Source organism: Salvelinus alpinus, chromosome 16 (assembly GCF_045679555.1).
Source record: "Salvelinus alpinus chromosome 16, SLU_Salpinus.1, whole genome shotgun sequence".
In the NCBI taxonomy this organism is placed as follows: Eukaryota; Metazoa; Chordata; class Actinopteri; order Salmoniformes; family Salmonidae; genus Salvelinus; species Salvelinus alpinus.
The window spans coordinates 38,109,891-38,135,872 of record NC_092101.1 but is presented as its reverse complement, the minus strand read 5'-3'; the positions used below and the strand labels follow the sequence as shown (position 1 = coordinate 38,135,872).

The 25,982-nt window shown below is 46.8% G+C and overlaps 1 protein-coding gene across 1 annotated transcript in view; it reads right to left on the bottom strand.

Annotated features, from left to right (window-relative positions):
- LOC139541456 (pituitary adenylate cyclase-activating polypeptide type I receptor-like) overlaps positions 1-25,982 on the bottom strand; it is a 75,645-nt gene that overhangs the window by 49,237 nt on the left and 426 nt on the right. Inside the window, exon 2 of the mRNA XM_071346124.1 lies at positions 21,002-21,110. Within this exon, the coding sequence (XP_071202225.1) occupies positions 21,002-21,110 (109 nt within the window). The remainder of the gene's footprint in view (positions 1-21,001; positions 21,111-25,982) is intronic.

Sequence of the window (25,982 nt, the reverse complement as noted above, 5' to 3'; positions counted from 1 at the left end):
CTCTACCCAGCTACAGCTCCCTTACCCTCCCCCATCACTACAGTGTACCTCTACCCAGCTACTGCTCCCCTACCCTCCCCCATCACTACAGTGTACCTCTATCCAGCTACAGCTCCCTTACCCTCCTCCATCACTACAGTGTACCTCTATCCAGCTACAGCTCCCTTACCCTCCTCCATCACTACAATCTACCTCTATCCAGCTACAGCTCCCTTACCCTCCTCCATCACTACAATGTACCTCTACCTAGCTACAGCTCCCTTACCCTCCCTCCATCACTACAGTGTACCTCTATCCAGCTACAGCTCAATTACCCTCCCCCATCACTACAGTGTACCTCTACCCAGCTACAGCTCCCTTACCCTCCCCCATCACTACAGTGTACCTCTATCCAGCTACAGCTCCCTTACCCTCCCCCATCACTACAGTGTACCTCTACCCAGCTACAGCTCCCTTACCCTCCTCCATCACTACAGTGTACCTCTACCCAGCTACAGCTCCCTTACCCTCCTCCATCACTACAGTGTCCCTCTACCCAGCTACAGCTCCCTTACCCTCCCCCATCACTACAGTGTACTTCTACCCAGCTACAGCTCCCTTATTCCCCCTCCATCACTACAGTGTACCTCTACCCAGCTACAGCTCCCTTACCCTTCCCCATCACTACAGTGTACCTCTACCCAGCTACAGCTCCCCTACCCTCCCCCATCACTACAGTGTACCTCTACCCAGCTACAGCTCCCTTACCCTCCCCCATCACTACAGTGTACCTCTATCCAGCTACAGCTCCCTTACCCTCCCCCATCACTACAGTGTACCTCTACCCAGCTACAGCTCCCTTACCCTCCTCCCATCACTACAGTGTACCTCTACCCAGCTACAGCTCCCTTATCCTCCCTCCATCACTACAGTGTACCTCTACCCAGCTACAGCTCCCTTACCCTCCTCCCATCACTACAGTGTACCTCTACCCAGCTACAGCTCCCTTACTCTCCCTCCATCACTACAATGTACCTCTACCCAGCTACAGCTCCCTTACCCTCCTCCCATCACTACAATGTACCTCTATCCAGCTACAGCTCCCTTACCCTCCCCCATCACTACAATGTACCTCTACCCAGCTACAGCTCCCTTACCCTCCCCCATCACTACAGTGTACCTCTACCCAGCTACAGCTCCCTTACCCTCCCCCATCACTACAGTGTACCTCTACCCAGCTACAGCTCCCTTACCCTCCCCCCATCACTACAGTGTACGTCTATCCAGCTACAGCTCCCTTACCCTCCCTCCATCACTACAATGTACCTCTACCCAGCTACAGCTCCCTTACCCTCCCCCATCACTACAGTGTACCTCTACCCAGCTACAGCTCCCTTACCCTCCTCCATCACTACAGTGTACCTCTACCCAGCTACAGCTCCCTTACCCTCCTCCATCACTACAGTGTACCTCTACCCAGCTACAGCTCAATTACCCTCCCCCATCACTACAGTGTACCTCTACCCAGCTACAGCTCCCTTACCCTCCCCATCACTACAATGTACCTCTACCCAGCTACAGCTCCCTTACCCTCCCTCCATCACTACAGTGTACCTCTATCCAGCTACAGCTCAATTACCCTCCCCCATCACTACAGTGTACCTCTACCCAGCTACAGCTCCCTTACCCTCCCCCATCACTACAGTGTACCTCTATCCAGCTACAGCTCCCTTACCCTCCCCCATCACTACAGTGTACCTCTACCCAGCTACAGCTCCCTTACCCTCCTCCATCACTACAGTGTACCTCTACCCAGCTACAGCTCCCTTACCCTCCTCCATCACTACAGTGTCCCTCTACCCAGCTACAGCTCCCTTACCCTCCCCCATCACTACAGTGTACTTCTACCCAGCTACAGCTCCCTTATTCCCCCTCCATCACTACAGTGTACCTCTACCCAGCTACAGCTCCCTTACCCTTCCCCATCACTACAGTGTACCTCTACCCAGCTACAGCTCCCCTACCCTCCCCCATCACTACAGTGTACCTCTACCCAGCTACAGCTCCCTTACCCTCCCCCATCACTACAGTGTACCTCTATCCAGCTACAGCTCCCTTACCCTCCCCCATCACTACAGTGTACCTCTACCCAGCTACAGCTCCCTTACCCTCCTCCCATCACTACAGTGTACCTCTACCCAGCTACAGCTCCCTTATCCTCCCTCCATCACTACAGTGTACCTCTACCCAGCTACAGCTCCCTTACCCTCCTCCCATCACTACAGTGTACCTCTACCCAGCTACAGCTCCCTTACTCTCCCTCCATCACTACAATGTACCTCTACCCAGCTACAGCTCCCTTACCCTCCTCCCATCACTACAATGTACCTCTATCCAGCTACAGCTCCCTTACCCTCCCCCATCACTACAATGTACCTCTACCCAGCTACAGCTCCCTTACCCTCCCCCATCACTACAGTGTACCTCTACCCAGCTACAGCTCCCTTACCCTCCCCCATCACTACAGTGTACCTCTACCCAGCTACAGCTCCCTTACCCTCCCCCCATCACTACAGTGTACGTCTATCCAGCTACAGCTCCCTTACCCTCCCTCCATCACTACAATGTACCTCTACCCAGCTACAGCTCCCTTACCCTCCCCCATCACTACAGTGTACCTCTACCCAGCTACAGCTCCCTTACCCTCCTCCATCACTACAGTGTACCTCTACCCACCCTTGACTCCCCTTACCCTCCTCCATCACTACAGTGTACCTCTAACCAGCTACAGCTCCCTTACCCTCCTCCATCACTACAGTGTACCTCTATCCAGCTACAGCTCCCTTACCCTCCCCATCACTACAGTGTACCTCTACCCAGCTACAGCTCCCTTACCCTCCCTACCCAGCTACAGCTCCCTTACCCTCCCCCATCACTACAGTGTACCTCTATCCAGCTACAGCTCCCTTACCCTCCCCCATCACTACAGTGTACTACTACCCAGCTACAGCTCCCTTACCCTCCCTACCCTCCCCACTACAGCTCCCTACCCTCCCCCATCACTACATGTACCTCTACCCAGCTACAGCTCCCTTACCCTCCTCCATCACTACAATGTACCTCTACCCAGCTACAGCTCCCTTACCCTCCTCCATCACTACAGTCCTCTACCCAGTACCTCTACCCAGCTACAGCTCCCTTACTCTCCCTCCATCACTACAGTGTACCTCTACCCAGCTACAGCTCCCTTACCCTCCCCCATCACTACAGTGTACCTCTACCCAGCTACAGCTCCCTTACCCTCCTCCCATCACTACAATGTACCTCTATCCAGCTACAGCTCCCCTTACCCTCCCCCATCACTACAATGTACCTCTACCCAGCTACAGCTCCCTTACCCTCCTCCCATCACTACAATGTACCTCTACCCAGCTACAGCTCCCTTACCCTCCCTCCATCACTACAGTGTCCAGTGTACCTCTACCCAGCTACAGCTCCCTTACCCTCCCCCATCACTACAGTGTACCTCTATCCAGCTACAGCTCCCTTACCCTCCCCCATCACTACAGTGTACCTCTACCCAGCTACAGCTCCCTTACCCTCCTCCATCACTACAGTGTACCTCTACCCAGCTACAGCTCCCTTACCCTCCTCCATCACTACAGTGTCCCTCTACCCAGCTACAGCTCCCTTACCCTCCCCCATCACTACAGTGTACTTCTACCCAGCTACAGCTCCCTTATTCCCCCTCCATCACTACAGTGTACCTCTACCCAGCTACAGCTCCCTTACCCTTCCCCATCACTACAGTGTACCTCTACCCAGCTACAGCTCCCCTACCCTCCCCCATCACTACAGTGTACCTCTACCCAGCTACAGCTCCCTTACCCTCCCCCATCACTACAGTGTACCTCTATCCAGCTACAGCTCCCTTACCCTCCCCCATCACTACAGTGTACCTCTACCCAGCTACAGCTCCCTTACCCTCCTCCCATCACTACAGTGTACCTCTACCCAGCTACAGCTCCCTTATCCTCCCTCCATCACTACAGTGTACCTCTACCCAGCTACAGCTCCCTTACCCTCCTCCCATCACTACAGTGTACCTCTACCCAGCTACAGCTCCCTTACTCTCCCTCCATCACTACAATGTACCTCTACCCAGCTACAGCTCCCTTACCCTCCTCCCATCACTACAATGTACCTCTATCCAGCTACAGCTCCCTTACCCTCCCCCATCACTACAATGTACCTCTACCCAGCTACAGCTCCCTTACCCTCCCCCATCACTACAGTGTACCTCTACCCAGCTACAGCTCCCTTACCCTCCCCCATCACTACAGTGTACCTCTACCCAGCTACAGCTCCCTTACCCTCCCCCCATCACTACAGTGTACGTCTATCCAGCTACAGCTCCCTTACCCTCCCTCCATCACTACAATGTACCTCTACCCAGCTACAGCTCCCTTACCCTCCCCCATCACTACAGTGTACCTCTACCCAGCTACAGCTCCCTTACCCTCCTCCATCACTACAGTGTACCTCTACCCAGCTACAGCTCCCTTACCCTCCTCCATCACTACAGTGTACCTCTACCCAGCTACAGCTCCCTTACCCTCCTCCATCACTACAGTGTACCTCTACCCAGCTACAGCTCCCTTACCCTCCTCCATCACTACAGTGTACCTCTACCCAGCTACAGCTCCCTTACCCTCCTCCATCACTACAGTGTACCTCTATCCAGCTACAGCTCCCTTACCCTCCCCCATCACTACAGTGTACCTCTACCCAGCTACAGCTCCCTTACCCTCCTCCCATCACTACAGTGTACCTCTACCCAGCGACAGCTCCCTTACCCTCCCCCATCACTACAGTGTACCTCTACCCAGCTACAGCTCCCTTACCCTCCCCCATCACTACAATGTACCTCTACCCAGCTACAGCTCCCTTACCCTCCTCCATCACTACAGTGTACCTCTACCCAGCTACAGCTCCCTTACCCTCCCCCATCACTACAGTGTACCTCTACCCAGCTACAGCTCCCTTACCCTCCTCCATCACTACAGTGTACCTCTACCCAGCTACAGCTCCCTTACCCTCCCCCATCACTACAGTGTACCTCTACCCAGCTACAGCTCCCTTACCCTCCCCCATCACTACAATGTACCTCTACCCAGCTACAGCTCCCTTACCCTCCCCCATCACTACAGTGTACCTCTATCCAGCTACAGCTCCCTTACCCTCCCCCATCACTACAGTGTACCTCTATCCAGCTAGAGCTCCCTTCCCCCCCATCACTACAGTGTACCTCTATCCAGCTACAGCTCCCTTACCCTCCCCCATCACTACAGTGTACCTCTATCCAGCTACAGCTCCCTTACCCCCCCCCCCCCCATCACTACAGTGTACCTCTATCCAGCTACAGCTCCCTTACCCTCCCCCATCACTACAGTGTACCTCTACCCAGCTACAGCTCCTTTACCCTCCTCCATCACTACAATGTACCTCTATCCAGCTACAGCTCCCTTACCCTCCCCCATCACTACAGTGTACATCTACCCAGCTACAGCTCCCTTACCCTCCCCCATCACTACAATGTACCTCTACCCAGCTACAGCTCCCTTACCCTCCTCCATCACTACAGTGTACCTCTATCCAGCTACAGCTCCCTTACCCTCCCCCATCACTACAGTGTACCTCTACCCAGCTACAGCTCCCTTACCCTCCCCCATCACTACAATGTACCTCTACCCAGCTACAGCTCCCTTACCCTCCTCCCATCACTACAATGTACCTCTATCCAGCTACAGCTCCCTTACCCTCCCCCATCACTACAATGTACCTCTACCCAGCTACAGCTCCCTTACCCTCCTCCCATCACTACAATGTACCTCTACCCAGCTACAGCTCCCTTACCCTCCCTCCATCACTACAGTGTCCCTCTACCCAGCTACAGCTCCCTTACCCTCCTCCCATCACTACAGTGTTTCCTCTACCCAGCTACAGCTCCCTTACCCTCCCTCCATCACTACAGTGTACCTCTACCCAGCTACAGCTCCCTTACCCTCCTCCCATCACTACAGTGTACCTCTACCCAGCTACAGCTCCCTTACTCTCCCTCCATCACTACAATGTACCTCTACCCAGCTACAGCTCCCTTACCCTCCTCCCATCACTACAATGTACCTCTATCCAGCTACAGCTCCCTTACCCTCCCCCATCACTACAATGTACCTCTACCCAGCTACAGCTCCCTTACCCTCCCCCATCACTACAGTGTACCTCTACCCAGCTACAGCTCCTTTACCCTCCCCCATCACTACAGTGTACCTCTACCCAGCTACAGCTCCCTTACCCTCCCCCATCACTACAGTGTACGTCTATCCAGCTACAGCTCCCTTACCCTCCCTCCATCACTACAATGTACCTCTACCCAGCTACAGCTCCCTTACCCTCCCCCATCACTACAGTGTACCTCTACCCAGCTACAGCTCCCTTACCCTCCTCCATCACTACAGTGTACCTCTACCCAGCTACAGCTCCCTTACCCTCCTCCATCACTACAGTGTACCTCTACCCAGCTACAGCTCCCTTACCCTCCTCCATCACTACAGTGTACCTCTACCCAGCTACAGCTCCCTTACCCTCCTCCATCACTACAGTGTACCTCTACCCAGATACAGCTCCCTTACCCTCCTCCCATCACTACAGTGTACCTCTACCCAGCTACAGCTCCCTTACCCTCCCCCATCACTACAGTGTACCTCTACCCAGCTACAGCTCCCTTACCCTCCCCCATCACTACAGTGTACCTCTACCCAGCTACAGCTCCCTTACCCTCCTCCATCACTACAGTGTACCTCTACCCAGCTACAGCTCCCTTACCCTCCCCCATCACTACAGTGTACCTCTACCCAGCTACAGCTCCCTTACCCTCCTCCATCACTACAGTGTACCTCTACCCAGCTACAGCTCCCTTACCCTCCTCCATCACTACAGTGTACCTCTACCCAGCTACAGCTCCCTTACCCTCCCCCATCACTACAGTGTACCTCTACCCAGCTACAGCTCTCTTACCCTCCCCCATCACTACAATGTACCTCTACCCAGCTACAGCTCCCTTACCCTCCCTCCATCACTACAATGTACCTCTACCCAGCTACAGCTCCCTTACCCTCCCCCATCACTACAGTGTACCTCTACCCAGCTACAGCTCCCTTACCCTCCTCCATCACTACAGTGTACCTCTACCCAGCTACAGCTCCCTTACCCTCCTCCATCACTACAGTGTACCTCTACCCAGCTACAGCTCCCTTACCCTCCTCCATCACTACAGTGTACCTCTACCCAGCTACAGCTCCCTTACCCTCCTCCATCACTACAGTGTACCTCTACCCAGCTACAGCTCCCTTACCCTCCTCCATCACTACAGTGTACCTCTATCCAGCTACAGCTCCCTTTCCCTCCCCCATCACTACAGTGTACCTCTACCCAGATACAGCTCCCTTACCCTCCTCCCATCACTACAGTGTACCTCTACCCAGCTACAGCTCCCTTACCCTCCCCCATCACTACAGTGTACCTCTACCCAGCTACAGCTCCCTTACCCTCCCCCATCACTACAGTGTACCTCTACCCAGCTACAGCTCCCTTACCCTCCTCCATCACTACAGTGTACCTCTACCCAGCTACAGCTCCCTTACCCTCCCCCATCACTACAGTGTACCTCTACCCAGCTACAGCTCCCTTACCCTCCTCCATCACTACAGTGTACCTCTACCCAGCTACAGCTCCCTTACCCTCCCCCATCACTACAGTGTACCTCTACCCAGCTACAGCTCTCTTACCCTCCCCTATCACTACAATGTACCTCTACCCAGCTACAGCTCCCTTACCCTCCTCCCATCACTACAATGTACCTCTATCCAGCTACAGCTCCCTTACCCTCCCCCATCACTACAGTGTACCTCTACCCAGCTACAGCTCCCTTACCCTCCTCCATCACTACAATGTACCTCTATCCAGCTACAGCTCCCTTACCCTCCCCCATCACTACAGTGTACCTCTATCCAGCTACAGCTCCCTTACCCTCCCCCATCACTACAGTGTACCTCTACCCAGCTACAGCTCCCTTACCCTCCTCCATCACTACAATGTACCTCTATCCAGCTACAGCTCCCTTACCCTCCCCCATCACTACAGTGTACCTCTACCCAGCTACAGCTCCCTTACCCTCCTCCATCACTACAGTGTACCTCTACCCAGCTACAGCTCCCTTACCCTCCTCCATCACTACAATGTACCTCTATCCAGCTACAGCTCCCTTACCCTCCCCCATCACTACAGTGTACCTCTACCCAGCTACAGCTCCCTTACCCTCCCCCATCACTACAGTGTACCTCTACCCAGCTACAGCTCCCTTACCCTCCCCCATCACTACAGTGTACCTCTACCCAGCTACAGCTCCCTTACCCTCCTCCATCACTACAGTGTACCTCTACCCAGCTACAGCTCCCTTACCCTCCCCCATCACTACAGTGTACCTCTACCCAGCTACAGCTCCCTTACCCTCCTCCATCACTACAGTGTACCTCTACCCAGCTACAGCTCCCTTACCCTCCCCCATCACTACAGTGTACCTCTACCCAGCTACAGCTCTCTTACCCTCCCCCATCACTACAATGTACCTCTACCCAGCTACAGCTCCCTTACCCTCCCCCATCACTACAGTGTACCTCTATCCAGCTACAGCTCCCTTACCCTCCCCCATCACTACAGTGTACCTCTACCCAGCTACAGCTCCCTTACCCTCCTCCATCACTACAATGTACCTCTATCCAGCTACAGCTCCCTTACCCTCCCCCATCACTACAGTGTACCTCTACCCAGCTACAGCTCCCTTACCCTCCTCCATCATTACAGTGTACCTCTATCCAGCTACAGCTCCCTTACCCTCCCTCCATCACTACAATGTACCTCTACCCAGCTACAGCTCCCTTACCCTCCCCCATCACTACAGTGTACCTCTATCCAGCTACAGCTCCCTTACCCTCCCTCCATCACTACAATGTACCTCTACCCAGCTACAGCTCCCTTACCCTCCCCCATCACTACAATGTACCTCTACCCAGCTACAGCTCCCTTACCCTCCTCCATCGCTACAATGTACCTCTATCCAGCTACAGCTCCCTTACCCTCCCCCATCACTACAGTGTACCTCTACCCAGCTACAGCTCCCTTACCCTCCCCCATCACTACAGTGTACCTCTATCCAGCTACAGCTCCCTTACCCTCCCCCATCACTACAGTGTACCTCTACCCAGCTACAGCTCCCTTACCCTCCCCCATCACTACAGTGTACCTCTACCCAGCTACAGCTCCCTTACCCTCCTCCATCACTACAGTGTACCTCTACCCAGCTACAGCTCCCTTACCCTCCCCCATCACTACAGTGTACCTCTACCCAGCTACAGCTCTCTTACCCTCCCCCATCACTACAATGTACCTCTACCCAGCTACAGCTCCCTTACCCTCCCCCATCACTACAGTGTACCTCTATCCAGCTACAGCTCCCTTACCCTCCCCCATCACTACAGTGTACCTCTACCCAGCTACAGCTCCCTTACCCTCCTCCATCACTACAATGTACCTCTATCCAGCTACAGCTCCCTTACCCTCCCCCATCACTACAGTGTACCTCTACCCAGCTACAGCTCCCTTACCCTCCTCCATCATTACAGTGTACCTCTATCCAGCTACAGCTCCCTTACCCTCCCTCCATCACTACAATGTACCTCTATCCAGCTACAGCTCCCTTACCCTCCCCCATCACTACAGTGTACCTCTATCCAGCTACAGCTCCCTTACCCTCCCTCCATCACTGCAATGTACCTCTACCGAGCTACAGCTCCCTTACCCTCCCCCATCACTACAATGTACCTCTACCCAGCTACAGCTCCCTTACCCTCCTCCATCGCTACAATGTACCTCTATCCAGCTACAGCTCCCTTACCCTCCCCCATCACTACAGTGTACCTCTACCCAGCTACAGCTCCCTTACCCTCCCCCATCACTACAGTGTACCTCTATCCAGCTACAGCTCCCTTACCCTCCCCCATCACTACAGTGTACCTCTACCCAGCTACAGCTCCCTTACCCTCCCCCATCACTACAGTGTACCTCTATCCAGCTACAGCTCCCTTACCCTCCCCCATCACTACAGTGTACCTCTATCCAGCTACAGCTCCTTTACCCTCCCCCATCACTACAGTGTACCTCTATCCAGCTACAGCTCCCTTACCCTCCCCCATCACTACAGTGTCCCTCTACCCAGCTACAGCTCCCTTACCCTCCCTCCATCACTGCAATGTACCTCTACCGAGCTACAGCTCCCTTACCCTCCCCCATCACTACAATGTACCTCTACCCAGCTACAGCTCCCTTACCCTCCTCCATCACTACAATGTACCTCTATCCAGCTACAGCTCCCTTACCCTCCCCCATCACTACAGTGTACCTCTACCCAGCTACAGCTCCCTTACCCTCCCCCATCACTACAGTGTACCTCTATCCAGCTACAGCTCCCTTACCCTCCCCCATCACTACAGTGTACCTCTACCCAGCTACAGCTCCCTTACCCTCCCCCATCACTACAGTGTACCTCTATCCAGCTACAGCTCCCTTACCCTCCCCCATCACTACAGTGTACCTCTATCCAGCTACAGCTCCTTTACCCTCCCCCATCACTACAGTGTACCTCTATCCAGCTACAGCTCCCTTACCCTCCCCCATCACTACAGTGTCCCTCTACCCAGCTACAGCTCCCTTACCCTCCCCCATCACTACAGTGTACCTCTACCCAGCTACAGCTCCCTTACCCTCCCCCATCACTACAGTGTACCTCTACCCAGCTACAGCTCCCTTACCCTCCTCCATCACTACAGTGTACCTCTATCCAGCTACAGCTCCCTTACCCTCCTCCATCACTACAGTGTACCTCTACCCAGCTACAGCTCCCTTACCCTCCTCCATCACTACAGTGTACCTCTATCCAGCTACAGCTCCCTTACCCTCCCCCATCACTACAGTGTACCTCTACCCAGCTACAGCTCCCTTACCCTCCCCCATCACAACAGTGTACCTCTATCCAGCTACAGCTCCCTTACCCTCCTCCATCACTACAGTGTACCTCTATCCAGCTACAGCTCCCTTACCCTCCCCCATCACTACAGTGTACCTCTATCCAGCTACAGCTCCCTTACCCTCCCCCATCACTACAGTGTACCTCTATCCAGCTACAGCTCCCTTACCCTCCCCCATCACTACAGTGTACCTCTACCCAGCTACAGCTCCCTTACCCTCCTCCATCACTACAGTGTACCTCTATCCAGCTACAGCTCCCTTACCCTCCCCCATCACTACAGTGTACCTCTACCCAGCTACAGCTCCCTTACTCTCCCTCCATCACTACAGTATACCTCTACCCAGCTACTGTTCCCAAGCCCTTAGCCTCTACCTTACCCTGCACTACCGCTCTATCTCTCCCCATACCTCCACTCTATCCTTCATATTACCCCTGCACCTCTACACCTAATCCCGTTTACCTCTATCTCTTTACTAAACCCCAGCTCTGACTCCATCACTACTTCCTTTTTAAATATCCCTACCTCCCTCTCATTTCGCTACATTCGCATTAACATCTGCTAGCCATGTGTATGTGACCAACAAAATTTGATTTGATTTGATTTGATATCCTCACAGTGAATTAATGATCTGATGGAAATTGATTAAGCGATTAGTACATATTAAAAACTGCCTACAGGCAGCCTTGAGGACCATTGAATTCGATCACCATCTCAGCTCTGATTGGGAACACAGACATCGATGGAAGACAGAGGAAGACTTTGCTATGCTTGATAGGTTTCAATTGAAACAGGCCCCAGCTGCCCATACAGAAGGTCCCAGGGGGGCTCAATGACATTTTGAAATGGACCCCCAAATTGCTAAGTCCACCCCTGATAGATGCCATCCAATCAACACCCTCCCCAGGACACATTCAGGACCCACTGAGACAGACTGTGGCCACTGGACTGAGAGGAATCTCATTTCAACCCTAAACATCCTCCTCTCTTCTGGACACACAAACAGTATTTGACATTTTTTTATTACTTTGAGTGTTTGATTCAGCCTGCCTGAAGGAGCACCAGATATACAGGGTTTCTACTTTCACAGTCAAGTGTTGCTAAAATATTTAAAGATTTAAAATACTGTTTGAACCCAGGTCTGGGAGAGGCTGGACTGTGCTAATGCTAATGTTAATCAGATGATAAATATTCATGCTGGCTGGTTTAATTAACATCATAACGTTAGGTTGTGTGAGTACGCTTGACATGTTTTCATCCAGGCCACTTCCTAGACCGCCAATCTCCTCACTCTGCCAACTAAGGCCACTGACTCCACTGTGCATGCTCACACACACACACACACACACACACACACACACACACACACACACACACACACACACACACACACACACACACACACACACACACACACACACACACACACACACACACACACACACACACACACACACACACACACACACATAGACACACACAAGTCCGACTGCCTCTCCCTGGCTGAGCCCTCCTTCACACACACTGAACAAGGCTTAGATTGAAATGCCTGTGTGTCTAAGTATACTTTCCCCTGCTCCTCCAAGCAATAAAAGAAACACATTTAAAGTCACAAAATAATTCTGTTTTGTGTGTGAACTGTGAACCGCCCTCTTTTTGACTGAATCTTTATTCATTTTTACGCACCAATCTCAGATCATGTTTATGTTTTCTATGTTGGTTGAGCTTGATGGTACTTTCTTCCATCCCTACTCTAGAGGAGATATGAGGGCACTTAGGAGACCCAGGACCAGCTGGAGCTCAGGCTCCATCTCCCTCTGGGTGTCTGTAATGGTGAGCCAGCCAGGAGAAGCCACACACACACATCCACTGTATCCTGTTGTCGGCACATCAGACTTGATCAAGGAAGCTTATACCTGACACTCCAAATGGTAATTACCAGCATGTCTTTGTTTTTGTTTCATCACAGAATAAACAGCTTACAAATGATGCAATTAATTTTGAGTGACAACAGCTGTGGTGCAGGTCCACCATAGACAAACAGACTGCTACCTCACAGAGAAGCTTCCTTTAATTCTCACCTTTTCCAAGATGGCTGTCAAAGGAAACTAGAGGAGAGTGATGACCCTTAAACCCTTTCATAAAGTCTCACAAAGCTCTATAAAAACAAAGAGGGGTTATTTTGGAACTAAAGCATTTCCCCATAGAGAAGCAGATGGCTGCCTTATGAAGAATCTATCGTTCATGTACACCTTTTCGAAGATGGCTGACAAAGGAGACTACGCCACTGGGATGACCCAACCACATGTCTCAGTCTCACAAAGCTCATACAAACAAAGGCAGATTATTTTGGAACACTTCATGCTGTTTTTAGACATCCTTCAATGATGGGAGAAGACGCTTGGCCCAGTTTGTGGAGAGAACAAGCTGTTTGTAATGCAAGATTTATTTAGAGAGTGAAAAGAGAGAGGAAACCATAATGAATGAGTTCCCATTGATTCTCTCGCCTCACCTTTTTCATCAGGAGCAGAGATGGGAGTCGCTCCAGTTGGACTAACTAAGAGAGGGAGGGATGAGAGAGAAAGAGAGAGGGGGAAGGGGAGAGAGAAAGAGATGAGAGAGGGGACTGAGCGAGAGAGTAGCTCCAGTTGTACTACGAGGGAGAGAGGGATGAGAGAGGAAGAGAGAGAAAGGGAAAGAGAGAGAAAGAGAAAGAGCAAGAGAGAGAGAGAGAGAGAGAGAGAGAGAGAGAGAGAGAGAGAGAGAGAGAGAGAGAGAGAGAGAGAGAGAGAGAGAGAGAGAGAGAGAGAGAGAGAGAGAGAGAGAGAGAGAGAGAGAGAGAGAGAGAGAGAAAAAGAAAGAAAGAAAGAAAGAAAGAAAGAAAGAAAGAAAGAAAGAAAGAAAGAAAGAAAGAAAGAAAGAAAGAAAGAAAGAAAGAGAAAGAGAAAGAGAAAGAAAGAGAAAGTGATATAGAAATGTATATGATTTATATGTTTATGGTAATGACTAAAGTATTCCACCCTGAAACGTATGATGAATTAGAATTATAAGACTAGAATTATCTAATGTGTGTGCATAGGACAAGTTAAGACTTTACTATTTAGCAATGTAAGTGAGACAGTGTGTGCATAGGAAAAGAGGAACTGTCAACAGACAACTTGTGACAGACAACTCGTGACCACTGTGAAACTGATAACAGGAAGGAGGTCTCCCCACCCAGGGAGGGGAGAAACCGTTAGGCTTGCAGTAGATTATGTAACATGTTGTAGGATATGATAAGCAATGTATGTGTTGGAGTAGACTTGTAAATAGCATTGACAGTGTTAGAGAAGAGGAGGGCATTTATAAGGGGTATGATATATGGTATGACCAAATGTGAGGTATAAAAGGCTATGTACTTGTATGATTTTCAGAGCTCTCTGAATAAAGAACTAACCTTTTGCAGAAATTCTGGGACTTTGTCAAATCCTTCTATTAACCGGGACCTTACAACCCGTGGGGAATTGGTCAAAGTATATCGTGAGTTTTGAGTTAACTTCTTGGAACTATAGGGGGTGCTGTTCCGCATTAGCATATTTTGGTTTCCAAATTAAACTGCCTCGTGCTAAATTCTTGATCGTACAATATGCATATTATTGTTATTATTGGATAGAAAACACTTTCTAGTTTCTATAGCCGTTGGAATTTTGTCTCTGAGTGGTACAGAACTATATCTACAGCACTTTTCATGACAGGGGTCAGATTTCAGAAATGTTTACCCCTGATCTGGAGTCTGTTTTTAAGGTGACAGTGAATGCTATGAAGAAACCGACACTGCCTACGTCTTCCTCTGGGTGTCTGTACGTCATCACGTTTTGAATGGAGTCGATTGCACAATCACAGCCACTATAAAAGAACAAAACGTGGAGGTACCTCCCTTTCTCGTCGCGCGCCTGAAGCGTGAAGGACATCGGACTTGCCTCATTCCAAATCGTTGTTTAGCCAGCAATATTTCTCTGGTCATGTTTTTACTCGTTATAGTTGTTAAAAACATCATAATGTAGTTAATTTGAACCGTTTTATAGCAATTTATATCCGTTTAGTGCGATTCTGAGGAATTTCTTTGTCGTGCACTTTCTAGCTTTGGGAACGTTTCGGGGTCTCGGTCGTTGTTAGTGGACATTTCGAAGGACAGAGGACATCTATCGACCAAAAGAAGATTACAACATAGAAAGGATACATTGCCCAAGAATCTGATGGAAGAACAGCTCAAAGTAAGCAATATTTAATATGATAAATCGTTGTTCTGTCGAAATATTTTAAACGCATATTTCGCCATTTTGTTTGTTATCGCGTCACTTGGCGAACCCTGTATTGAAAAGTAAGGATAATTTTAAAAATGTAAGTCAGCGGTTGCATTAAGAACTAATTTGTCTTTCGATTCCTGTCAACCCTGTATTTTTTAGTCAAGTATATGATTAGCTTTCGATTAAACTAGATCACTCTGAAAGCTGACGTCCCTCATTTTGATGCTTGAGTTGCTACTATTTTCATTGTATAACCACGGTTTTGTATGGCTAAATATGCACATTTTCGAACAAACTGTATATGTATGTTGTAAAATGATGTTACAGGAGTGTCATCGGAAGAATTCTGAGAAGGTTAGTGAAAAAATTAATATATTTTGGCGGTGATTACGTTATAGCGCTCTTTTGCTGGAATCGATGCTCTGGTAACGTTTTCACATGTGGTATGCTAACTTATCGATTTATTGTGTTTTCGCTGTAAAACGCTTAGAAAATCTGAAATATTGTCTGGAATCACAAGATCTGGGTCTTTCCATTGCTATGCTTTGTCTATTCTTATGAAATGTTTTATTAAGAGTAAATTGGTCATACACGTTGCTCTATAGTAATTCTAGTCGTCTTGTGATGGTCGGTGCAATTGTAAACTGTGATTTCTACCTGAAATATGCACTTTTTTCTAACAAAACCTATCCTATACCATAAATATGTTATCAGACTGTCATCTGAAGAGGTTTTTTCTTGGTTAGTGGCTATCAATATCTTAGTTTAGCCGAATTGGTGATAGCACCTGAAGTAGTAAGAAACTGATGGAGTTAGAAAAGTGGTGTATTTTGCTAACGTGTTTAGCTAATAGATTTACATATTTTGTCTTCCCTGTAAAACATTTTAAAAATCTGAAATGGTGGCTTTATTCACAAGATCTGTATCTTTCATCTGGTGTCTTGGACTTGTGATTTAATGATATTTAGATGCTACTATCTACTTGTGAAGTTATGCTAGCTATGCTAATCAGTGTGTGGGGGGGTGGGGGGTGATCCCGGACCCGGGGTAGAGGCTCGTTAGAGGTTAATATCATTGGAACTAGAAATTCTCGTGACAGAAAGAGAAAGAGCGAGAGAGAGAGAAAGAAAGAGAAAGAGAAAGAGAAAGAAAAAGAAAGAGGGAAAGAGAAAGAGGGAAAGAGAAAGAGAGAGAGAAAGAAGGAAAGAGAAAGAGAAGAGAAAGAGAGAGAAGGAGAGAGAGAAAGAAAGAGAAAGAGAAAGAGAAAAAGAGAAAGAGAAAGAGAGAAAGAGAAAGAGAAAGAGAAAGAGAAAGAGAAAGAGAGAGGAGAGAGAAAGAGAAAGAGAAAGAGAGAGAAAGAAAGAGAAAGAGAGACAGAGAGAAAGAGAGAGAGAGAAAGAGAAGAGAAAGAGAGAGAGAGGGAGTGCGAGAGAAAGAGAAAGAGAAAGAGAAAGAGAGACTGAAACGCAATAAACTGAATTATACCAACAAGACACTTGATGAAATTGAAAACGCAATTGACCAAAATCAGTTCTGGGACATGTGGAACAATTCAAGCACAACAAAGTCACAAGAATTAGCCATACCAGATGTAGGAATTTGGAAAACTTATTTTGATAATCAATACAAAAACATCCCACAAAAAGACTTAAAACAGAACCAATTAGAAATTAAAGAAAAATTGAACATCCTTGAATCAGTCATTAAAAACAACCAAAATCGATGGTTGCGCGTCCTATGCCTGCGCTCCGCTCGTACCGGGCAAATGTGGGAGTGGAGCCTAAGGGAGAGGTGCGCGTAGTAGGCACTAGATCTCCAGTGCTCACCCACAGCCCGGTTCAACCTGTGCCTGCACTCTGGAGGGTTCGGGCTAGAGTAGTATTCCAGCCTGGGGGAGTGGTGCCAAGGCTGCGCACCAGAGCTCCAGAGCTCCCCCACAGCCCGGTCCTTCAGGTGCCTCCTCCTAACACCAAGCCTCCTGTAGGTCTCCCCAGCCTGGTGGGTCCTGTGGCAGCCCCACGCACCAGGCTGTCTCTCCGTCTCCTCCCTACAGGTGTGCCCGTCTGCCCAGCGCCGCCTGCACTGCCCATCTGCCCAGCGCTGTCTGAGCTGTCCGTCTGCCCAGCGCCGTCTGAGCCGCCCGCCAGACAGGAGCTGCCAGAGCCGCCCGCCAGACAGGCGTTCCTGACCTTATTTCCTTTGTTCTGTATTGTTTAGTTGGTCAGGACGTGAGCTGGGTGGGCATTCTATGTTATGTGTTTCTATGTTGGGTTCATTGTCAACTAGCCTGATATGGTTCTCAATCTGGGGCAGGTGTTTTACGTTTCCTCTGATTGAGAACCATATTAAGGTAGGCTGTTCTCACTGTTTGTTTGTGGGTGATTGTTGCTGTGTCTGTGTTTGTTCGCCACATGGTACTGTTTCGTTTCGTTCGTTCGTTTGTTCCTGTTCGTGCGTTCATGTTTTATGTTCTCATGTTCAGGTCTGTTCACGTCGTTTTGTTGTTTTGTAGTTTATCAAGTGTTTTTCGTATTCGTTGATATTATTCAAAGTATGTATTCAAACCACGCTGCATTTTGGTCCGATCCTTGCTCCTCCTCAGACGAGGAGGAAGACGAGCGTTACAGAATCACCCACCACAAAAGGACCAAGCAGCGTGGTAATGGACAGCAGCAGCTGCAGCGGCCAAAATCTCAGGACTCCTGGACATGGGAGGAGAATTTAAACGGAGAAGGACCTTGGGCACAGGCTGGGGAATATCGTCGCCCCAAAAGCTGAGCTGGAGGGAGCGAAAGCTGAGCGGCGGCGATATGAGGAGGCAGCACGGCAGCGCGACAGGTACGAGAGGCAGCCCCAGAATTTTTTTTTGGGGGGGGCTAAAGAGGAGTGTGGCTAAGCCAGGTAGCAGACCTGAGCTCACTCCTCGTGCTTATCATAAGCAGCGCGTTACTGGTCAGGCACCGTGTTATGCGGTTAAGCGCACGGTGTCGCCAGTGCGTGCCCATAGCCCGAGATGCACTTTTTCCTTTACTGTGATAAATATTCCTCACCAAGAGATTCATTATTCACAGAAATGACTACATTTATTCCAAATTTTAACTTATTAAAACCAGAGGAAAAACTAAAAATACTCATGGCCGAAGGAGCAATGGCTCCTCTTGCAGCCAAATATGTATTTGCCTGCCATAGCCTGAGGGACACTGAATAATAACATCTGCATAGTAAGCAGTAACTTACTTATTATTACTGTTATTGTTATTACTGTTACTGTTATTACTATTATTATTGTTGTTTATCATTCCAAATAGTAGTGGTATGGGTGGTAATGGTAATTATATCAGTTTAGTGATGGTGGTGGTGGTAGTAGTGGTAATGATGATAGTAGTTGTAGTACTGATGTAATGGTGAAGATGACCGTTATTTAGTTATAAGTTAGTTATAGTTTAATTTTCCATTTATATTTTTTGATTTATTACATTACATTCGACTATTGACTGTTACCATTTTATTGTTATTATTTTTGTATTTAATTTTGTATTATTATTTACTGCCATTTTATATTATTATTTGTTATTGTTTATAATTTTATTACAATGTATATTGTATACATTGCTGCTTTGGCAATATTGACACAATGTTTTTCATGCCAATAAAGCAGCTTGAATTTGAGAGAGAGAGAGAGAGAGAGAGAGAAAGAAAGAGAAAGAGAAAGAGAGAGGGGTGAGCGAGAAAGAGATGGAAAGAGAGAGAGAGATGTTCACTAATGTTCACTAATGTTTCCCTTGTTTATTTCCCTTTTGTTTATTGTCTATTCCATTTGCTTTAGCAATGTAAACATATGTTTCCCATGCCAATAATGCCCTTTGAATTGAATTTAACCGAATTGAGAGAGAAAGAGAGCGAGAGAGAGAGAAAGGGGAAGAGGGACAGCGACTTTAACTATTTGCACATTATTACAACACTGTATATAGACATAATAAGACATTTGAAATCTCTCTATTATTTTGGAACTTGTGGGAGTGTAATGTTTAATGATTAGATGATTTTTTCATTAATTAGGCTATTTTCTGTTGAACCATACGTTCTATCTACTAGAATCCCATGGACAATATGAACACAGGTATAAAACATGTATACTATATATGAATAATAATTTTTAAAAGTTATATAAGTATAAATTACCAAAGTTACAATAGATTGCCATAGATTTTCTGTTAATTACCAAAATGACAGAAGCTTCTGGTATCTTTGGTAAACTAACAGTAGCTTTGCAACCCTAGGTGTGTGTGTGTTTACTCTTCACTTTTCATTGTTTATTTCACTTTTGTTTATCCATTTCACTTGCTTTGGCAATGTAAACATATGTTTCCCATGCCAATGAAGTCACTTGAATTGAACTGAATTGAGAGAAAGAGAGGGGGGGGGGGGGGGTTGCTTCAGTTAGAGAGGACTAACAAACTAACTAACATCCTTTAATCTGAGGAACCTCCACACCTGATTACCTCCCCCGATTGGCTGTCGGCTGCTCTGGCGTAGCTACATCGCTGAAGGAAAATGTATTTAGAAATGTGTTTTCCTCTTTCTACCTATTTTCGTTTTACAATGAATTGCAAATACAGAAGCTTGAATGAGGATGGAGTCAGTCGCCTCTTGCTAAGGTAGCAGAAATGTTTCATGAGTGATTGTCCTGTGAGCTTTTATACGCTAGTCTGTTTATATTTGCAATACATTGCGTACCCTCCAGACGTATGATGTCCACACACAAACACAAATACATACACACACACACCTAGGGTTGCAAAGCTACTGTTAGTTTACCAAAGATACCAGAAGCTTCTGTCATTTTGGTAATTAACAGAAAATCTATGGCAATCTATTGTAACTTTGGTAATTTATACTTATATAACTTTTAAAAATTATTATTCATATATAGTATACATGTTTTATACCTGTGTCCATATTGTCCATGGGATTCTAGTAGATAGAACGTATGGTTCAACAGAAAATAGCCTAATTAATGAAAAAAGCATCTAATCATTATTTTAAATTAACTCTGCAACTTTTCCAACTATTTAAATTTTTAACAACTGCCACCAGACTGACGTCAAAACATCAAATTGCCAACAAATACATACATACATAGGAAAATAAAGAAATGTGTGTGGGCAAAAATCTAAAGGATATGTCATGCTGAACACCAATGGTATTCACTAAGTTGATGGTTTATATTTAGGATAATGTTTTACAGCTTTGTCATTCTATTTTTTACTTAAAAATCATCAGATGTAATTATTTCATTATTTTACTTGATAAGGCCACACAAAGGTTCGTTTTTTGTGGTGTTGTTTTCAAGTAAACCCTTGGGCTTCCAACCACACCTGGACACCATTTATTTTTTGTTTAGCACTTGTTTTCTTTGGTGCATGAAATAATACATTTTGTTATAATAATAATAATAATTAAAGGGCCAGAGATCATTACAGATGCCTGTGATAATCTGAAGTACTCAAAAGGGCCACTAGATGTCTTATGATATATTACAGAAAATCCCTGAAAGATACTCTACACACACCATACCACACCACACCCACATACCTGTCCTGGCAGAGCGGTTCCGGCCTTCCTGTCTGCGTGTGTGGATACAGCTCTCCTGGGCCTTCATGTGATGAGAGACCAGGGCACAGTCTGGATGGATAGCCTCCATCTGGGGTGCAAGAAGGGAGAGGGAGAGGGAGAGGGAGAGGGAGAGGGAGAGGGAGAGGGAGAGGGAGAGAGAGAGGGTGATGACTTTATTTAGCTATGAAAAAGCACAGAACTTCAAATGTAGGAAAAGTTGTCACGTTTCACATTACACATTTGAAGTGTTTTATTTTGTTCTTTACTGGGACTACACGTGCCACCGTATAACATTGTCCCTTTACACACACTGTACTATTACATTATTCAACACAGAGAGTAAGAAACTCATTATCACCCTCCCTCCTGTCCTATTTGTAGGCCACTAAAACGACTCACAGCAAAACAGCATCTTCCTTTGAAACACCCCCTTATTTACCCATATTATAGAGGCAGTCTGCTGCTGATGCAGTTTGGGTTATGGCTTTGTTCACTCCACACACACGCACACACACACACACACACACGCACACGCACACGCACACACACACACACACACACACACACACACACACACACACCTCAGCTGGGACTTTGCCGCTGCACCTAGCAGCATAAGGAGAAGGTGCGAGCTCTCCAGAGACTGACAGTATCTATAATTAACCCCCTCAGTAAGGCTTAAAAATGGGCGCTTCTCGCTATCTAGCTTCTGTAGCTTTTTCTACAACTACATACCTGGCAGCCGTCTCTCCTTTCACTTTGCACAGACAGGATAGCACTGACAGCGGGGTTTGGGCATGCGAGGAGGATAACAGAGCGATAGTGGGTTATTATGGGAATGTAATGGGAAGCTTGAGATGCACCTTACAACAGAAGTACCTACATGCCAATTAGCACTGCAGAGAAATACTATAACTCTACATGCTCATCGTATCACATATCCCTTCTTCAGCTGCATGGCTACTGCATGTAGGAAGAATGAATTGAATAAAATAACCTACACTTTACTAGCTTCACAATCACCATCCAGATGTGCTCTCTTGATGTGCTCTCTCTGCATGTTCTACATCATCTACTTCTATGTTCAGACTGTTCCACCTTACAACCCCCTCACTAAGCAGGCAGCAGCACTGTGTAGTATATAGCCAGCTGTAGGTAAACCTCAGTTATTACTGTATTTTGAGGACTGTATTTTGAGGACTGTATTTTACTGTATTTTACTGTATTTTGAGTTTGAGGTCGTTAACACAGCAAGAGAACACAGGGTTTTGGACAGTTTGAGGACAATAATACAGCAAGAGAACACAGGGTTTTGGACAGTTTGAGGACACTAACACAGCAAGAGAACACAGGGTTTTGGACAGTTTGAGGACAATAATACAGCAAGAGAACACAGAGTTTTGGACAGTTTGAGGACATTAACACAGCTAGAGAAGCATCAAGCCTCTAAAAACAGAAACAGAGGTATGACTGTGTGTACATGTGTGCGCGTGCGTGTGCGTGTGCGTGTGTGTGTGAATGCTACACGTGTCTGCTGTTTTGGTGCTGGATATTTCTCTGCTTTAGGCATTCAGTCGCGTGTGAGAGCTCTGCTATGAGAAGAGGATGAGAAACACAGTTGAGATTCTCCTATGTGAGTTGAGCTAAACTGACAAAAACTGACATTAAAAAAAACTGCTCTTAAGTAACTGCAGACAAACAAGGAGTAAAGGTTAAACATCCACCCTCTACTCTCCTGTCTGTGCTGCTTTCTCTCTACTGTGAGAATAAAACCTCTGAAAAGCTGCCGGATGTTACTGAAAAAAACCTAAGATGTGCGTGCGTGTGTGTGCATGTGTGTGTGCGTGCATGTGTGTGTGTGTGCGTGTGTGCGTGTGTGTGTCTGACATTATCCCAAGAAAAGGGTCACACACTCTGCTCAGAGTAAATGTTGCTGGTGAGAGTGAGAGGAATGGTGACATGGCCTTTTCTTCTATATAAGATCATTTTGAAGCCCACGGCCACTTTGTGAAGCATCCTTCTCCATAGTTTAAGTACTAAACATATATTTTACCTGCTAACTCACCACAAAGAAAAGTCTATGTCATGAAATGACTAAATGTGTCTAGTTTAAATTCCGAATCGCAAGAAAGAAAAATTGCTGTCATAAAAATACTAAAATGTATCTAGTTTACATTCTAAATCAGCAAACAGAAAAAAATATGTCATGAAAATGCCAATACAACCATGACACACAATGTTATAAAGCATGTTTCCTTCCCTCATATTTATCACATCATATTTTACATCCGCCACCAGATGTGACTGCAGGTCTCTGGGCGTTACAACGGCAGCAGGCAATAAACCAGTCATAATAGAACACAATATAACACCTCATTGACCAGCCACTGTTCAAATCCTCTGAGCCTCTTTGTCTTCCTGGTCAATCTACTACTGTCATCATGTCCAAGTAGCCCACATCTAAAGACAAAATGACAGCATTCAACTAGCATTCAACTACTTTACTACATTTTATACAGGAAAGGCTACAGTAACAAATAAAGCATGATAAAACCTCAACCTCTCTTTTTGTCTCCATCCATGTAATAACGCAGGGGCAGTCTAGTTACGTTAGTGTAAATGGAGGAGAAACTTGGCTCCTTGGCTCCAGTTCTCTGTTTGAGATGGTCTGCCAATGCTGTAGAGTTGGCACCAATGATGTATGTACAGCATGTCTATGGTGCAGGGCTGGCGCCAGAACGAATCAGTTGGAAGGGCATTTGATTTCCATGGGGGGCATGTTTTTTTCATGAGACCTCCTATGTGTGCACTCGCTGCACGATAAAAAAAATGGAGCCGCTGGGCGTCAAGGGACACAGCTTCAATCTAATGAGCAGTAATTCTGACTGGAATATTCTAACAGTGTAATTAATAGGTTTCATATATGCTATCGCTAAAATAATAATTTGGTTGTGTTCATGAAGTTGTTAGGTAACATTACAATACTTTTTTTATAACAAAATAATTTTCATTAGTTTATGTTACTGTAGGATATATGTAAAAACAAACAAACAAAAATAATTAAAGTGTCCAATCAATTGTATTCGTGGAGTGCCTTTGTTACAACTACGAAACAGAAAGCCAATGTGTTGGAACGCGGTAACAGCAGGGTGTGGAGTTGTCACGCTATATTCTCCTGTCGGCAGACAGACTCAGTCAATACGGACTCAGGCAAGTATCATCATGGGCACTCCTGATGCCACATCATGCCAGCGAGTGTTTGGCTTCAGTGAGTGTGTGTGTGTGTGTGTGTGTGTGTGTGTGTGTGTGTGTGTGTGTGTGTGTGTGTGTGTGTGTGTGTGTGTGTGTGTGTGTGTGTGTGTGTGTGTGTGTGTGTGTGTGTGTGTGTGTGTGTGTCCATGAAAAACACATCTGTTTAATCCATTAATCCACTACCCCATGGCACAATGGCAGACAGACAGACAGCACCACAGTGTGTGTGTGCACGTGTGTTTGCGAATGGGCGAGCACGTGACCAGAAACAACCTTTTCACTTAAACCCGCCTCTCCCTCCCTAATGATCATAATGGTACCTGTTTATGCCACAGTGGTTCTATTTTAATTCAATAGTAGTTTAAAACATGCCATTACGTCAATAGTAGTGTTATTAAGCATTCTATTAACATAGGGCAGCAGTAGCTCCGGGCCAAAGACCTTCACCGTTCTCCCATTCTCCTCTCTCACCTCACATACATGAATATAGATAACAATCTAACTGTTTATCCCACTAATGGGCTATTGTGCACATTAGCTTTGTGGACATTGGTGTTGGCGTTAATTCCATTTAATTCAGGAAATAAACTGAAATTCCAATTTTCCTCAAGATAAAACTTCAGCCACACCTATAGAATGACAACTACACTCTCAGAAGAAAAGGTACCGGTACAAACGCTTGTCACTGTAGTTGTACCGTGTAAGGCGAGGCTTCTCAAACCCGGTCCTGGGGTCCCCCCTGGGTGCACAGTTTGGTTTTTGCCCTAGCACTACACATCAAGCATTGATTATTTGAATCAGTTGTGTAGTGCTAGGGCAAAACAAAACTTGCACCCAAGGTAGGCCCCAGGATCGAGTTGAGGAATGACAGATCTATAACTCTCATTTCTACGTGCATTTGGTGGGTCACCCAAAAATGTACATATTGCAGCTTTAAAGTATGAACTGCAAGGGTACAATCATGCACCTATAACTAATGGTAGAGATAGAAACAAAGGAGGAAGGGAAGCGCTGCCAAGGTACACAATAGATTTTGGTGGACAGAAGGTGCTCTTTGGCAAAAGGGGTAAATTGGTCATCAAAAAGAAAGGAGGACCAAGGCACTCTTCATATAATGAATTAAAATGCCTTTATTTGTATGGCATGATAAATGGATTCAAACTTTCAAAACTCAGACGTGCTTCAGCTGCATGGCCTTCATCATGGGGCATTTTAATTCATTATATGAAGAGTGCCTTGGTCCTCCTTTCTTTTAGATGTAATATCTTAATTTGAATAGTTTCTCACAGCATTAAAATAATCCTGCATTTGAATTATTATGTGGATTATAATTAATGGTGATTTTTGTAGGGGTTGATACATTTCTTGTTAAGATAAAAGTCTTCAATTTTAAAGTGTAAATTACAAACTTTAAAAGCCTTTTTAAACCTTGAATTCACTATAACACCGCGTGATCCTTTCTCAAAGGAAATTAACCGAAGAGTAGCCAGCCGAAGCATGGGCCTATGATGATGACAACTCGGAGGACAATGACGAAATCTAGCCTGGATAGGAAAAATGTCAGTGTAGCAGCCTATAAGGACATCCAGTCCCAAACTTTTTATGTAATGTCTTTAGCCTGGAAAAATTATGTTTAGTTTAGATAATGCATAGGCTATAGCATTACATAAGGCATGTCATTTTAATTGATGATTAGATAGATTGTGGT